Consider the following 14,292-nt stretch of genomic DNA (forward strand, 5'->3'; position numbering starts at 1 on the left):
TCCACCGTAGCTAAGATTCTAATTGAGAGATGGTTTCTATGTGTATGGCGTGCCAAGGAGAATCCACTCTGATCAGGGGCGCAGCTTTGAGGGGGTGCTGTTGAAGCACCTGTGTGACACCTACAGCATAAAAAAGACTAGAACCACCACTTATCATCCAGAGGGGAACGGTCAATGTGAATGTTTCAACAGGACACTTCATGACTTGCTCAGGACCTTACCCCCCTGAAAAGAAGCGTAAATGGCCCCAGTTGCTCCCTCAGCTCCTGTTCGCCTATAATACCACCGTGTACCAGTCCACACAGCACTCCCCATACGAGCTGATGTTCGGTCAGAAGCCACAGTTACCAGTCGACCACCTACTTGGAAATACTGGAGGTGACCACTGGGACATTCCACCGACTGATTGGGTGGTGCAACATCAAGAGTACCTGACTTCTGTCTATGCTAGTGCTAGGAGACCCTTAGAGGCTGCGGCATATCGTAGGCATGGTGGTCCTGACACTGTAGTCTCTTCAAAGTGGTTGTGTGCACATCCCACCTCACTTAGGCCAGGTGCAGGACAAAAAAGGCTTATCAAGGAAAGAAGAGTAGTTGTCTGCACACTGCAATCTCCCAGAAGAACTACATTTATTGAGTTAAAAACAAAACACAACGTTTCGACCCACCAGGGTCTCCATCAGGCCTGATGAAGACCCTGGTGGGTCGAAACGTTGCGTTATGTTGCGTTATGCGGTCCTGACACTATACCCATCTGGCACTCTAGTCTTTTTCTAGTGGGCAGTGGTAGTGTAGTGGTTAAGGAGCTGGGCTAGCGTGCAGTAGCCTGAAAGTTGTCGGTTCAATTCCCGGCTTTCACTGTTATGCCCTTGAGCAAGGCACTTAACCCCAAGTTGCTCCGGGGACAATGTGATCCCTTGTAATATAGCTGACATACAGTATGTAAGTGACTTTGGTCAAGAAGTGTCCAAATGTAATGTACATGTAAACTCTTTTGCAAGAACCATTTTCATGGTCACCACAAAATCCAGGATACATGGGTGTCTACAAAGTATAAAATTGTGGAGTGTCTGAATGGAATTGGCACACACTATAAGATCAGGCCGTATGGGGAAGAGGGCCCCCTTAAGACGTTCCACTCATAATACTGTCGGACAGCATTCAAACCCCTTCCACCTTCCACAGTCTGTTTTCACATGAGTTCTCTGCCAGTGTAACAGAAGTAAATATTCTCCCTGTCCCCTTCAGGCCTTGGCAGTAGATAAGTATGCTACCAGGACGGTGAACTTTAAAGCCAGGTGTGTATGTGGAAAGGCTGACCTGCCCACCCGTGGGTGGTAATCGTGTAGCTTCCTCTCTGGGAGAACAATGCATTTGAATTGTTTGGCGCATGGGTGCTTGTGGTTGTTGTTGTTGGAAGAACATGGCTTTATTCTTAATTCTAAGACTTCATTGCTTCTCTCGCACGCCCGGCCTGTTGGCTGTGGATAACCCGTTGCTTTTAAAGAGAGCAAATGCACATGGTTTAGTGAGAAAACCAAGGAATTCCAAGGCACTCTCAATTCTCAAAGGTAAAAAGCCTTTATTTTATTGGCTTGGTTACATTAAACCTTTTTTAAAAAAAACTCTGATGCGTTTCGGCAAACAAGCCTTCATCAGGGAGTCAAACAGTTCTCAACAGGAAAGGAGAGGTTTTTAAAAAAAAAAATAAGTCAACCAATCAATTTTTTTTGGAATTCCAAAGAGCATCCAAAGAGCACCTCAAACAAAACTTTTTTGAGTCCAGGAAGCGCTCCTAGACAGACATTTTGTGAATTCTACAAGCACATGGTTTAGTGTCTGAGCAATGTTTTCCCGCCTTGAGTTATTTGTTTTTTGTATTAGTTCAGGCTGTGAAAGGGCCATCCGTGGTTTGTCTGTTTGTTTGTACCTTATATTCTTTTGTTTGTTAATTTTGCCTATTGTTACTCAACCGCCCATTCCTATGACACCTAGTGGTGTACTGTGTTGCCTGTACTATTATAGATTATTTCCAAGACAAATTTCTCTTAAGGTAGACAATAGAAGGACATGGCAGGTCAAGAAAAGCATCAAGAAAAGCAAAGGTTAAGAAATCCTACCAACAACCTAAATTATTTGGGGGTTTTGTGGGCAAAAAGTGGAATTAATTGTCAAAAAATTAGAAGAGAATGTGAATCACTTTTCGGACTAGATATAATCGCTTATTTTAAAACATACAGATAAAAACACTAAAGATGGATCGTGAAAATTTCAAGACCAAAAAAATCTTGTTCCTTAGACTCTATATTAGCAAAATATGCAAAAAAATGATTTTACATGAAAATCCAGCGGGACCCTATTTTCCAAACACAGCATACTGTACTACAGCCTTACAACACTGTTTACAGCTCATCGAATCACGGTAAAATGTAATTTTTGGTACATGGCTCATTTAGATACACCTATGGTGTAGGTGCTTGCGTTTCTTTAGGAATTCGCCGTCTTGGTTTGTATAGAAATGGATATTAAGTGACATACACGCAAGACGGCGGAAATACGCAACCGACGTTAATAGGGGGAGTTCCAATACATCACTTCCATTTGCTCCAGCTGTGCTTGAGTCTCTTAGTGTTGGGTGTTGTTGGTTTTCAGGTGCTGGTGTTCCTGTTGTTCTTCTGCATGAGCGACCTCCTGACTGCTTATCTCGGTCCTCAGGTATGTTTTTAACATTCAAGTCCTACACTTTACCAGAACTCGCGACAGCTGAGGGGATAAGAAGTTTTTGTAACACTTTACTTTAGGTTTCTACATAAGAGTGACATGACACTGTCATAACCCTGACACTTACCCTAACCCTAACTTGTGACAAAAACCGAATGATACTTGACAGAAGCATTATGTCATAAACGTTTATGACTTGTTTATAATGTTTATGACACGTTCATGACGGTGTCATGTCACTGTTATGTAGATACCCAATGTCTGTACCCTATGGGGGTTTATCTGGTTGCTACCTCTGCCTTAGGCTTTGCACGTGGAAGGGCAGGGGGCTCCCAGAACAGAGCCATACTGCCAAAGAAAACATTATGCATTGCAAATAGTAATTAACTATCTGGACACAGTGGTCCTGACTGAACTGGTAAACACACGTTTTTCAACAAGGACTTTTTTGTCATAACTATGCTCATCAGCCAATCACAGTGGTCACTGCAAGCAAACTTGTGCTTGAATCAATGTTGACCATAGGAACGGAGCCTTTCTCTTATCATTTGAGTTGTCGTTTTTCCTTAATAAATGTTTCTTAGCAATTTTTGAAAAGCATTTAAGAGAAAATGTTTTGTTATGGTTGTGATTTATTCATCCCTAATCAATGGTATTAGATAGAATAACACAAAGAGGGGAAGAGCTGGGCTATGAAACACTTACTATTTTTAAAACTAAAACATATAAACATAATGACATCTGTTCATGAATTTGTGTATATAGGACATTTGGTCTTCCCCTAATGTTATATACGGTAGCTATGGCCTTGGTGTGAGTGTGTGTGATAACGGATAATGTGTTAAAAGTGTGTCCCCGGTTGTTGGCAGGGAGCAGAGAGTGTGAAGCAGGCTCAGCAGCAGTGCTGTGACATCCTGACATTACTGGTGGACTCTGCAGACTGGCTGCATCTATTCCACTCCCAAAGCACTGGTGCATACACACACCTACATGGCTACTGCTTCTCCACACTCAAGCATAACCTGCCACTTGAAGTTTATGGGTTCTCTTTGACCAAGAGAAATAACTAAATACATCTTTTTTCTGTGCTGCAGAGCAAAACCAGTACCAGTGTGCCACCATTATAAGTACTGAGGAGAACAACAGACTGATGCCCCTTGCATTCTACAGGTGAGACCAGCTTTTCTATTATTATGTATTATTTATATTTTAAGACATTATTATTATTATTATCATTTACTAATAATTATCATTATTTATCTTAACAATTGTTATACGAAATACGCAATAATGTTTAATACAACAGTTAGATTCGGTCAAACTACTTATTAATTTCTGATTGGATAAGAAGGATTTTATGAGTCATCAAAAGTGGCGATGTCCCAAGACATCCACATTTAGACTTTTTAATGCTAGAATACACTCCACATATTGCATTGAATTATCCAACATAAACTCTCCATTCATTCAAAGCGAGAAAGCAGCGATTTTGTAACGTCACATTTGAGTAAGAAAATGGAGTAAATGAAGAGTAGGTGAATGTTCAATTTCATACGATACGTAGACGAGTACGTAGGTTATACAAGATACTGTATTCAAAAGCCTCTCACATGGTGTTGCGTTGCTTGGCAATGGGCAGAGGATGAACGAACAAAATAAACAATAGAAAACAAGATTTTGCATCTTACAACTAAATTAGTTGACAATGGAACTGCTGTATAAAAGCAATAGGACACTTGTTTGTGTCATTGGTACCATCACTGACCACCATTAATCACCAACACTTTAGCTAAAGACATTGAATAATAAGCAACACATAATCTTCTATCCTCTTTTCTGAAGATCTTCCTCCCAAACATGTCTAGGCCTACACATTCTTCTCTTCATCTGTAGCATCACACCCAGTGTGTAGTTCAGAATCTTATATATCTTTCCCGTACGGTTTCTGCAGCCTAGTGCCCTCGCTGGATGCAGCAGTGCTGAACAGTGCAGTGAGTGCTCCCAGGTTTCTCTACACGGCCGTTCTGAGCTACTGTAAGCTGCTGCAGCTCTTCCTGGATGGAGAAACCCCAAAACCCCGACCAGTGAGCCCTCCTCAGCAGGTAACTCCACAGTCACAGTTGATTTCATCAGCTGCTCAAAATGTTGATGACCTAGTTACCTGTGTGCTTCAAGTAAGTATGAGGGTGAAATCATTTGTACTCTGCATGTGCAAATAAAGTGTTTGTTTGTTTTTCTTTTGTGATCCGAGTTCCTAACTGTAGTTTCAAAGGATTGTAGTGAAGTTTAAGCCATTGACACTTTTTTTTTTACCCTTTTGTCCTTCTCTCTTCAGATGGATGTGTCTCAGGTTTTGTCCAGGGCTCAACAGGTCCTCTTAAAGATCATCATCCTGAGCTCACCAGGCTGCCTTACTCACACCCAAAGAACTGAGGTACACACACACACACACACACACCACAATGGCTGGTCCAAAAATCACAGAAAACTTCAGAACATGGGGTTGTATATATCTTATTACAAATGTTACATTTTCCACCATGTACTGTACATCACAAACACTGTACAAAGGCATCAATGTCTCTTGAAGGGAACACATAACACTTGACATCTTGTCCTCTTTAAGAATGGGGGCCTGGTCCAAAGTATTTTGTGTGGGTTTAGTTGGTTTTGAAGTAGCTGCCTGTATAATTCATACTGTCAACAATTTAGTGCCCGCTATGCTTTCCCCTCTAGCTGGAGGAACTGTGTGGCGAGCTGGACCCAGAGGTAGCGGCTACCCTCTCCATGCAGCTGAGTCCTCCAGACCTGAGCCAAGAGATGGACTTCCTGTGAAGAGGGGGGCGGTGGTCGATTTTAGGCCACACTCAGTGAGAAAGGCCTCACTGAATCCCTCCTAAGTGTTTACTGGTTTTTTTTTTTGGGGGGGGGTGTGTGTGTAAGGGGTAAACTTCTGTAAACTTAAAAGTTAATTTGAATACTGCTGCTTCTATTTATTTGACCAAATATAAAAATCAATTCCAATGCACAAAGTCTATCCTTGTTGCATCCTTGGGGCATTTGAGCAAATCATGGGACCATTTCTTAGTCATTCATATCATGTAACAGTCTCCGTCACAGGTGCTTGTGTCCCACGCACAAAAAAAAAACACCTTTTAGTCTTTCTGCTTACAACTCATAACAGCATACCAATCAATACTTCCTGCTTTATATATATAAAAAAAAATCATCTCATTCCATATATCAGATATGTTTAAAACATTTCCCACTCTGTTAGTCACATCAACACACATTATGACTTTCACGTGTGGGAATCACTAGTGCAATGTTTTTACACAGCGTCTGGTGCTGAATATAGTATTCAGTTCAGGAGCAAATTATATCAGTCATCTTTATCAAGGGACTGCAAGTCTTGATGAAAACATAAAAAAACCTTACTTTCTGGTCCATGTAGGTAATATCTGGACTTTGCGCTATGGCACGTCTTCAAAACTCATTAGAGATTCTCTAGCATGTAGCTCATGTCTGGGCTAGCCAGAGTAGTCCTCTGGGCGTCTTGTGTGGCAGACCCAGTGTCCAGTTCCTGGATTGGTTGGGCTTGTGGCGTTTCAGTGCTACGGGTTGACTGCCTGGACCTATCCAGGTCAGACGGGTTGCCCGGGGTCGGAGTGTCGTTGCTGCCACCTTGTGTGAGTGGGTGCACCATGGACATGTGGACGTTGAGGTTGTGGGCCTTCTCGAAGCGCTTGCCGCACAGCATGCAGGCAAACTCCAGGTCGGCCTCGGCTTTGTGCTTGGTCATGTGGTATTTCAGGGAGGCCCTCTGGCGACACTGGAACCCACACACCTCACATCTGTGGAGAAGAAATCAAAAGGATGTTTGGATGGAAGGACCACAGATGCCAAATAGACAATCTGCCAATTATATACACAAGCCATCCATCTATACTGAACTTGAACCTAAATAGATGCTATCGTTATGTGTACTTGGTGCAACAGTCAAGGGTCTACATAGGTGATCCATACCAATGTGATGTCCAAGAGATTGACTGGAATGTTTGCCCCCACAATCTGTTCAGACCCTCCCCAACTGAAGCTGTTTGCTGTGTAAACTAATACACAAGTCTGTTTTGTCTCTTGATGCATTCTCGGGACATTCTTCAACTTACTGCAGTGGCTTGGCTCCCGAGTGGCGCATCTGGTGTACCGATAGATGCTTCCGCTGCTTGAAGGTCTGTCCACACTGGTCACAGATGTAATTCCTCTCCTCTGAGTAAAGGCAATAGAAAGGTTATGGTGCTGGTCTCCAGCTGCAGACATGAATCACTACTACTCACATTCTGCAATCTTGAGCACAGCAAGGCTGAGAGAAATTTCTCTTTTTTTAAAACCAGATCACATATGTTCAATCCAATCCAAACAATCCATTCAAATCAAAATGGTGGAGATGTCAAGACAACAATTTCATGAGGGTTGCTTTGTTTTACAGCAGATCGTAGACATGGTCAGAAGAATATTCTTAACCAGCCTTACCTGTGTGAATGAGTTTGACGTGCCTCTGCAGGTAGCGGTCGATCATGAAGACCTTGTTGCAGCCAGGATGGGGACACGGTCGTTCCCTCACCTCTTCGTGGTGCTCCTTTATATGTTTCTGTTCACAAAGTGCCCCCAAAACACCATATTATGAAAACCCTCACTGGCAAGGACTAAATGTATTATTATAATTATAAACACAAAAGAAGGAAACCCATTGCGTAGTCCAAGCCATTGCATTTGACCATAGACTGCGTGTACATGCACTTCAGTATCCCGGTTATGAAGCTTATCCTGATTTTGATCATATTCAGGATATGGTGCTTACATGAACACAGAGAAACCCGATTATTAATATCCCTGTATACATGATGAATACTAGTATTCTGGTTACCAACAATAAAGTTCTATTAGCACTCCTTATCCCGGTTTCTAATGCAATCGCGCGTTTGCCTGAGAAACCGGGATAAGGTGTATACATGGAACAGTATCCCGTTTCTTTCAGAGTACTCCACCTAGCATAACCGGGATAACGGCTTATCCGGGCTTCTGAAATCGGGATATGATGTTTACATGCGCAAATACAAAAACTGAATACTTCAAAATCCTGATAACCAGGATACTAAAGTGCATGTAAATGCAGTCATTGATACACATGTAAGAGTCTTGGTATACACTTGTTTGATACCTTCATGCCATCAGAACCTCTGTACACTGCTGTGCAGCCTTGGTAAGGACACTTGTAAATGGTGGGCAGCTCCTCTCTGGAGAACAACAAAACCAGCTGTTACAACAACATCAAGACCACCTCAAGTGGTTCCGCCCAGTAAATTCAAGTATGAATGTGGTGGTCACTTTTCAGATTTCTGCTTCTTCTTGGGGCCTGGCTTCTTTCTTTCTTTAGGCTGTGGTGGAGGCTTTGCTGCCTTGGTAGTGGTACGCCTCTTAGTTGGCGCAGACCTGAAAGCACACAACAAATGTGAATGAATCTGGCATCAGTATGTGACCCCCCCCCCCCCTTGGAGGTGTCTTACCGTTTGGGTGGGTATGGATCTGCCTGCTCATCAGACAATGCACCCTTCCTTCCATCTGCATACTCCTCATCACTGGAGAAGTTCCTGTAGGTTGGGGTTAACCAAATCAAATGGTGACTGTCTACACATCAGGGATGTATGACCAGTTAGGAGTCATTTCTGTTTGCCGGTCTGGGGGGTACTCACCTGTCAGAGAGGTCACTGTCTGCAGTCTGCGCCATAGGTTGAGCTGCTACAGGTGAGGGGATCTTGTCATTTGGGAACAGACCTGTGGACAGCAGTAGCACACACACTAAGTACTGACATTCTACATTTCAGCATCTGTGGTTTGGTGATTTCATACTCTCAGTTGACGGGGATGGGCAAAAATACAGCAAAATGTATTTTTAAATAAAATATAAAATCCCCTAATTTTAAGTGTATCAAAATAAAATACAGTAGTCATACCATGTATCAAAATAAAATACTGTATTTATGTATTTTGGGAATACTAAAAATAGGTTCCAAAAAAGAGCATGAAATCACTTTGCAAACCTTCCATATCTGTCTATTTAATCTATTCTTTCAGTACAACTCCGTTGATTAAGTTGACAGTGTTTGAGAGCAACAGCTTTTCTCTGCCTAGGAGAAATGCCAAAAACATGCAAATGGTCAACAGATCAACTATGCTGACCTGACCTGTTACATCCCATAGCCTAAATACTGTACAAGAGATGCACTCAAAGTCAAACTGAACTTGTCAAGTGGTACAAAGTGGAGACAAGTCTATGACATGGTGAATGCCTGGCCAGGTTGCTTGATATTGCACTGTGTAATGCTGTTGATCGGGAAGGATCATGACCCTTTTTAGTTGGTTTTCAACTAACTGGGTACCGTGTTAAATGGTCATACATACAGACAGAGTCTCACCATGTTGCTTTAGGTGATATATGGGGCAAGTTTTTAAGCAATGTTGCATGGCAACCAAATAACCGGTTCCATATGGTCCGATTGGATCAGTTCAGTTTTATTTTGTCATTGTTGATAACAATGAAATGTTAGAGCAAAACACAGACAGGTATATAGTTTTTAGTTGTCCACCCATTTACCATATCATTTAACATTTAAATCCTGTTACGAACCCCTATGCCCTCCTCAGGCCATCCCATGTCAGTGCACAGGCGGGGTTGGACCTGGGAAGGTTAATTGGTAATTGGGTGCACCTGTAACCAGGTGCTGCTATATTAGGGGCTGTCCTCTCTTTCCCATTAGGCACTTTTCTTCCTTCATGCAGGCACCTATTTTGACTTTCTCTTGCACTGGCACTTCTCACTCTCCCTTATTCTATATCTCTCTACTTCTCTCTTTTCTTTGTCTACTCATTTAGTCTCTCACATAATCTACTCACACCTACATTGCATCCATCCACACACACACACCACTTCTCCCATTCATTTTCCCCTAGACATCTTGTATTTGGTAACGTTGCTTTGCGTTAGTTCAATAAATTATTATTTGCTTTGAACCTTGTTGTCCGTGTCCCTCTTTATGTTTCGGTCTGGTAACGAGCTGGCCGTAACAATCCCCATGAATCACCCATTACTTTATACATAATTAACTCCCCATAAATACCCCATAGAAAAACCCAGAAAGTGGTATGTCCAGTAAAGTGGATTAAAGTTACTAATGATTACTTACAGTTCACAAGAAACTTGACTGTGGGTGTGAATTGTGTGTGTGCAACCTACAAGTTATTCATCTTGCACTGGATCATCTTCCTGAATCTCAATGATGACAAGTCTTGGCAAATTCAAAATCAAAGTCAGCACCAATCATAGGCTATATTAATGGTGCATTCATGGCACCTGGGAATGACAAGGACCGCCCCCTTGATTACTTTGTTTTTCCCACAGCATGTGCTTTGCCGTGTGAAATACAGATGCCATAACAACGGTTAAAACATACGCTCACTAATCCTAAACAAACAACTGTATTTGCTTAAAATATAGTGTAAGACGCTTGTGAAAGAAAGATATGCAGCTTTCAAGTGACAAAAATGGCAAATTCCCAAGTTCACATTAAAACTGTTGGACATGAAAGGCCACATGGACTACAAACGAACTACAACGTGACGACAAAAGTAATGACAAGCCCCTAACTGGGCAACTCTGTTAGCAAAATCTAGCCCCAGTTTCCGACTCACACATTACGTGATGTAAATGATGCGGAATGATGACGTTTTCACTGGGAAAAAGGTTTTCACTTTTATGATGTCATCACACCACCAAAAGTAGACTATTGGTTTTAGCAAACATATTTGGCAGTATTTTTAAATGACAAAAATACACCCCTATAAAGTATATTGATACAAAATATGAAGCCATTTTTTTCAACCCAATAAAATACAAATTGCTAAATACTATTTTGTATTTGAAATACATCTTTTAAATATATGCATAATAAATACTGCCCTTCCCAGCAAGTTGACTCACCATCAGTGCTGGGTGAGAAGTCACCCTGGTTGCAGTGCTGAATCTGTGGAGTGGTGGCTGGGCTTGGCTGTACAGTGCTGTTGGTGGTGGTGCTGGCATTGCTGGGCTTTCGGGGAATCTTAGGCCTGTGGCTGCTATCTCTGCTGGGCTGTTCCCCTGCGTCTGGCCCATGACCGGGGTTCACCATGGGTTGAGTGCCATTTGTGTCCATCACATAGCTGTGCCCATCTATGCAGCCCCACACTGCCTTCACTGAACCCCAGCATTGATCTTCCAATACCTCTCTTAGGTTTGGACAGGAATGACAGGCCTCCGCATGGTGGTGGGCCCAGGACACCAGACTGTGGAGACACTTGGGGTCGGAGGTGATGGAGGTGGCTAGGGAAAAAGAGTAACAGTAACGGATAAGCACAAACTATGTGTGACTATTCCAAAGACTGCCAAGCACTGAGAGGACATAAGAGAGGTTAGATAAGAGTCATGAACTCACTTGATATGCATCCTTCTATAGCTGGTACACTTTCAGAACCCCTGCGAGAGAGAGAAAGAGAGAGTCTGTTTTCAAAGTGTCTGAAAACTGATGTACAAGTCAGGGTATTCATCCCCCTCCCACGTTGTTGCCCAACTGCTGTCATACTCCGAGTCCTTACCTATCCCTGTTGCCTTCGTGGCTTGTTGGGGTATGGTTTACCCTTCTGCGGAAATCGGTCAGGATGCGGTGACACTTGTAGAACTGTGCATGGCAGGTCTTGCAAATGAATGAGGACAACCGTGGGTCTCGATTCATTGGCACACCAATGAGCCGTTGAAAGTCAGTACAAAAAAGTAGCGGCGCTTCATGATTCTCTCTGTCCAAGAAGTCGTCCACCTCCATACCCTCCTCAAGCTGCTTATCGAAGGCATGTCGTAGTCTCCTCTTTGAAAATTTCCCATGGCAAAGACGGCAAAACGCAGTGCTCAGTCGACCATTTCCTGGGCAGACAATTGTCATACGAATTTGCGTTAACAGATTAACCGGAAACAAGCGAGTGAGTGCGAGTCATCATATGGGTAGAATCACTCAATGCTGCACATGGCAAATACAGAGAAAGGCTAAGAGAAACATCAGATCAGGTGCAATGGAGATCCTTTAAGTTAGTACCCTTACCTTTCTGCTTTGTTGCGGTCTTGGAGTGTTTATTCGGAGTACTAATCTCAGTGCCACATCCTCGTGCATTCGCACCTTCTTCGTCGAAGTCTTCTTGAAAACTCCTGTCACTTGCTGAGGACGACGAAACTTCGAAATTTTGAAATTTCCGAGGTTTCCCTCTTCGCACAGGTCGCTTTCTTCCACCGGTTTGTTTTTGACTTGTTTGAGGAGACGATTCTGAGGCACGCGTACGCCTCTGCGTTCGCTTCATAATCAAATAGTTTGCAGGCACTGTAAAAACGCCGAGTCAGTGCAGTTTGAAAGGAGCTGTGCCAAACTGATTGGCACTAACGTTAACGTTAGCCACTATCTTGAGCTAATGGTACATGAGATATGCTGGATAGCTAAACCGCAATCCGAATTTCCCAAAGTTAAAAACATATACATTTCATTTAATGGACCGTCTGTTTCACATGGAACGCGTTCAAAACACACTATGTGCTTCATGAAATGGTAATGGTATTGCAGTGCGACTACAAGATGTAACAGCCATGTTTGCCTTCCTGTGTATTTTCAACTATTGAGAAGGAAATAAATGATGTGAAAATAAACACGAAGCCCCGGAAGTAGTACACACGGCCACTTATCTTTGGTACAGACAACAGCGCTCCCATCTGATATTTGAAGAACTGCAAGTTGTGTGGAGCTCATGAGACCTATGCATCCATAATTATGCAACAATCGTGTTTGGATTAGAGAAAAGGGCCTGAAATACTCGACATATCCTTTACAGCAACCCACACCTCCAGAGCAGCACCACACCTCCAATTTCTCTCCCTCTCTTACACACACACACACACACACACACACACTGGCCTAGTGCTGCTGGGTTTAAGGCAGAAGTAAAAACACTTGCAGGCAACTTAGGTATGAGCTACATCAGGCGCGTAACTGAAGCGTTCTGTTCCCGACGCGTAAAATCTATTTTAGTTTAATGGTCTATTTTTTTCGAACATACGCCCCACTGTCACGTCTGGTGTAGCTACTTCCAGTGATTATAATGGAAGCTAATTGTTGCAGCAGACGCAACGCGAACGGAACGCTTCAGTTACGCGCCTGGTGTAGCTCAGCCCTTAGCCTGTAACATGAACTAATAGTCAAGTCAAGTCAAGTTTATTTATATAGCACATTTCATACGCAGAGGTCATTCAATGTGCTTCACATAAACAAAACCAAACAATAATAACAAATAAAAGCATAGAAGGGCAATATAGTCAAAGAATAGTTAAAAGGTAAAGATCATAATAAAAAGAAAACATAAAACACAAGGTAAAATCATTTAAAAATAAAGAATAATTAGTAAGCAAAAACAAAGGCAAAAGTAGTAAAAAAAAGTAATAAAAGACATTAGTAGGCCTAGACCAATTTCTAGTCATTGATTGTTCTGGGCCCAGCTCAAACACAGTGCAACCTACATAATTTCACTGCATTTCTTACTTCCAGTAACTATATGCATGTGACAATAAACTTCCTTGTAACCTAAAGTCAAAGGGCAAATGTTAAGATTAACATTTGCATTAAACATGTATAGGCGAAGCACTTTTGGCCCAAGTCTGAAATGGTAACCAAACCTATCCTAGGGGAACTACCCCTCCTTGTTGCAGGTTAAGGTGTATTTGGCTACTCTAGAGTCCCGATATATTTATATTTTACTCTGTTGTTGTAAATAGCAAACTTCTCATGACTTAAAATGCTTTTGTTGTGGAGGTGAAGGATCTTGAAGTTGCATGGCTGTTTTTTTGGTAGCGGCTTGATAGTCTAAGCTGCTAGGTGAACGATTTGCCTATATGTTTGTTTACTATCAAATCGGCTTCGTAAAGGTTATATTAAGGTGAAAATCTTGCATAGTGTACGTTTAAAATATTGGTATATCATGTCAATTCTTCTACATGTAACTTCTGACAGACGACCAAAACAGCAAGAAAGGATAATAGGTTTTATTTAATTTGCCAGTAGGCTATGTGTCAACTTCTGAACATGACTCACACACATTTATTCTGTTCAGTTAGCCTATAACACACAGTTATGGGGGGATGTTCATAAGGTAGGCCTACAATTATGGCTATGTCTCAAGGAGCATCATAATTTGGTGTAAAACACCTGGGTATTAGCTGTGACAGCAGTGGATCCTAACCGCCTTATCTCTCATATCAAATGTCTCATTACAGGAACACACACAATTTGATTTATACAGACTGGATTTTGTGTGTAGGCTACATAAAACATGAAAACATTACGCCTCATTTCCATTACACATGTACATAATACATTTTTGTTTACATATAAAATGATAATACATGCTTGTTATTGTCATGAATGAATGTACATATTTACCATTCACATC

General features: G+C 42.0%; 2 protein-coding genes across 5 annotated transcripts in view; one reads left to right on the top strand and one right to left on the bottom strand.

Moving 5' to 3' along the window:
- LOC121723900 (Fanconi anemia group A protein) overlaps positions 1 to 5,747 on the top strand; it is a 29,060-nt gene extending 23,313 nt beyond the window's left edge. For all 4 annotated transcript variants that reach the window (XM_042110104.1, XM_042110102.1, XM_042110105.1 and 1 more), the window contains 6 exons: positions 2,653 to 2,715; positions 3,591 to 3,693; positions 3,816 to 3,891; positions 4,673 to 4,823; positions 5,057 to 5,155; positions 5,458 to 5,747. In XM_042110104.1, coding sequence (XP_041966038.1) covers positions 2,653 to 2,715; positions 3,591 to 3,693; positions 3,816 to 3,891; positions 4,673 to 4,823; positions 5,057 to 5,155; positions 5,458 to 5,556 — 591 coding nt within the window. In that variant the 3' untranslated portion in view covers positions 5,557 to 5,747. The remainder of the gene's footprint in view (positions 1 to 2,652; positions 2,716 to 3,590; positions 3,694 to 3,815; positions 3,892 to 4,672; positions 4,824 to 5,056; positions 5,156 to 5,457) is intronic.
- znf276 (zinc finger protein 276) lies at positions 5,220 to 12,487 on the bottom strand. Its single transcript, XM_042110106.1, has 11 exons — positions 11,907 to 12,487; positions 11,410 to 11,731; positions 11,250 to 11,290; positions 10,760 to 11,137; positions 8,475 to 8,556; positions 8,289 to 8,372; positions 8,110 to 8,214; positions 7,943 to 8,018; positions 7,255 to 7,372; positions 6,891 to 6,990; positions 5,220 to 6,575 (listed from the first exon to the last, which is right to left on the bottom strand). Exons 1-11 carry the CDS (start codon positions 12,157 to 12,159, stop codon positions 6,218 to 6,220), a joined length of 1,917 nt encoding a protein of 638 aa, XP_041966040.1. The 5' UTR covers positions 12,160 to 12,487; the 3' UTR covers positions 5,220 to 6,217.
- Between the last annotated feature and the right edge of the window lie 1,805 nt (positions 12,488 to 14,292).

Source organism: Alosa sapidissima, chromosome 11, assembly GCF_018492685.1.
Source record: "Alosa sapidissima isolate fAloSap1 chromosome 11, fAloSap1.pri, whole genome shotgun sequence".
NCBI classification, from domain to species: Eukaryota; Metazoa; Chordata; class Actinopteri; order Clupeiformes; family Clupeidae; genus Alosa; species Alosa sapidissima.

Coding starts and splice junctions, on each gene's coding strand:
- znf276 (XM_042110106.1), bottom strand. CDS start 12,159: ATGAAGCGAACGCAGAGGCGTACGCGTGCCTCAGAATCGTCTCCTCAA. Junction 8,019..8,109: donor AAGAAGCAGAAATCTGAAAA/GTGACCACCACA, acceptor GTTGTTCTCCAG/AGAGGAGCTGCCCACCATTT. Junction 6,576..6,890: donor TCGGGAGCCAAGCCACTGCA/GTAAGTTGAAGA, acceptor TCTTCTCCACAG/ATGTGAGGTGTGTGGGTTCC.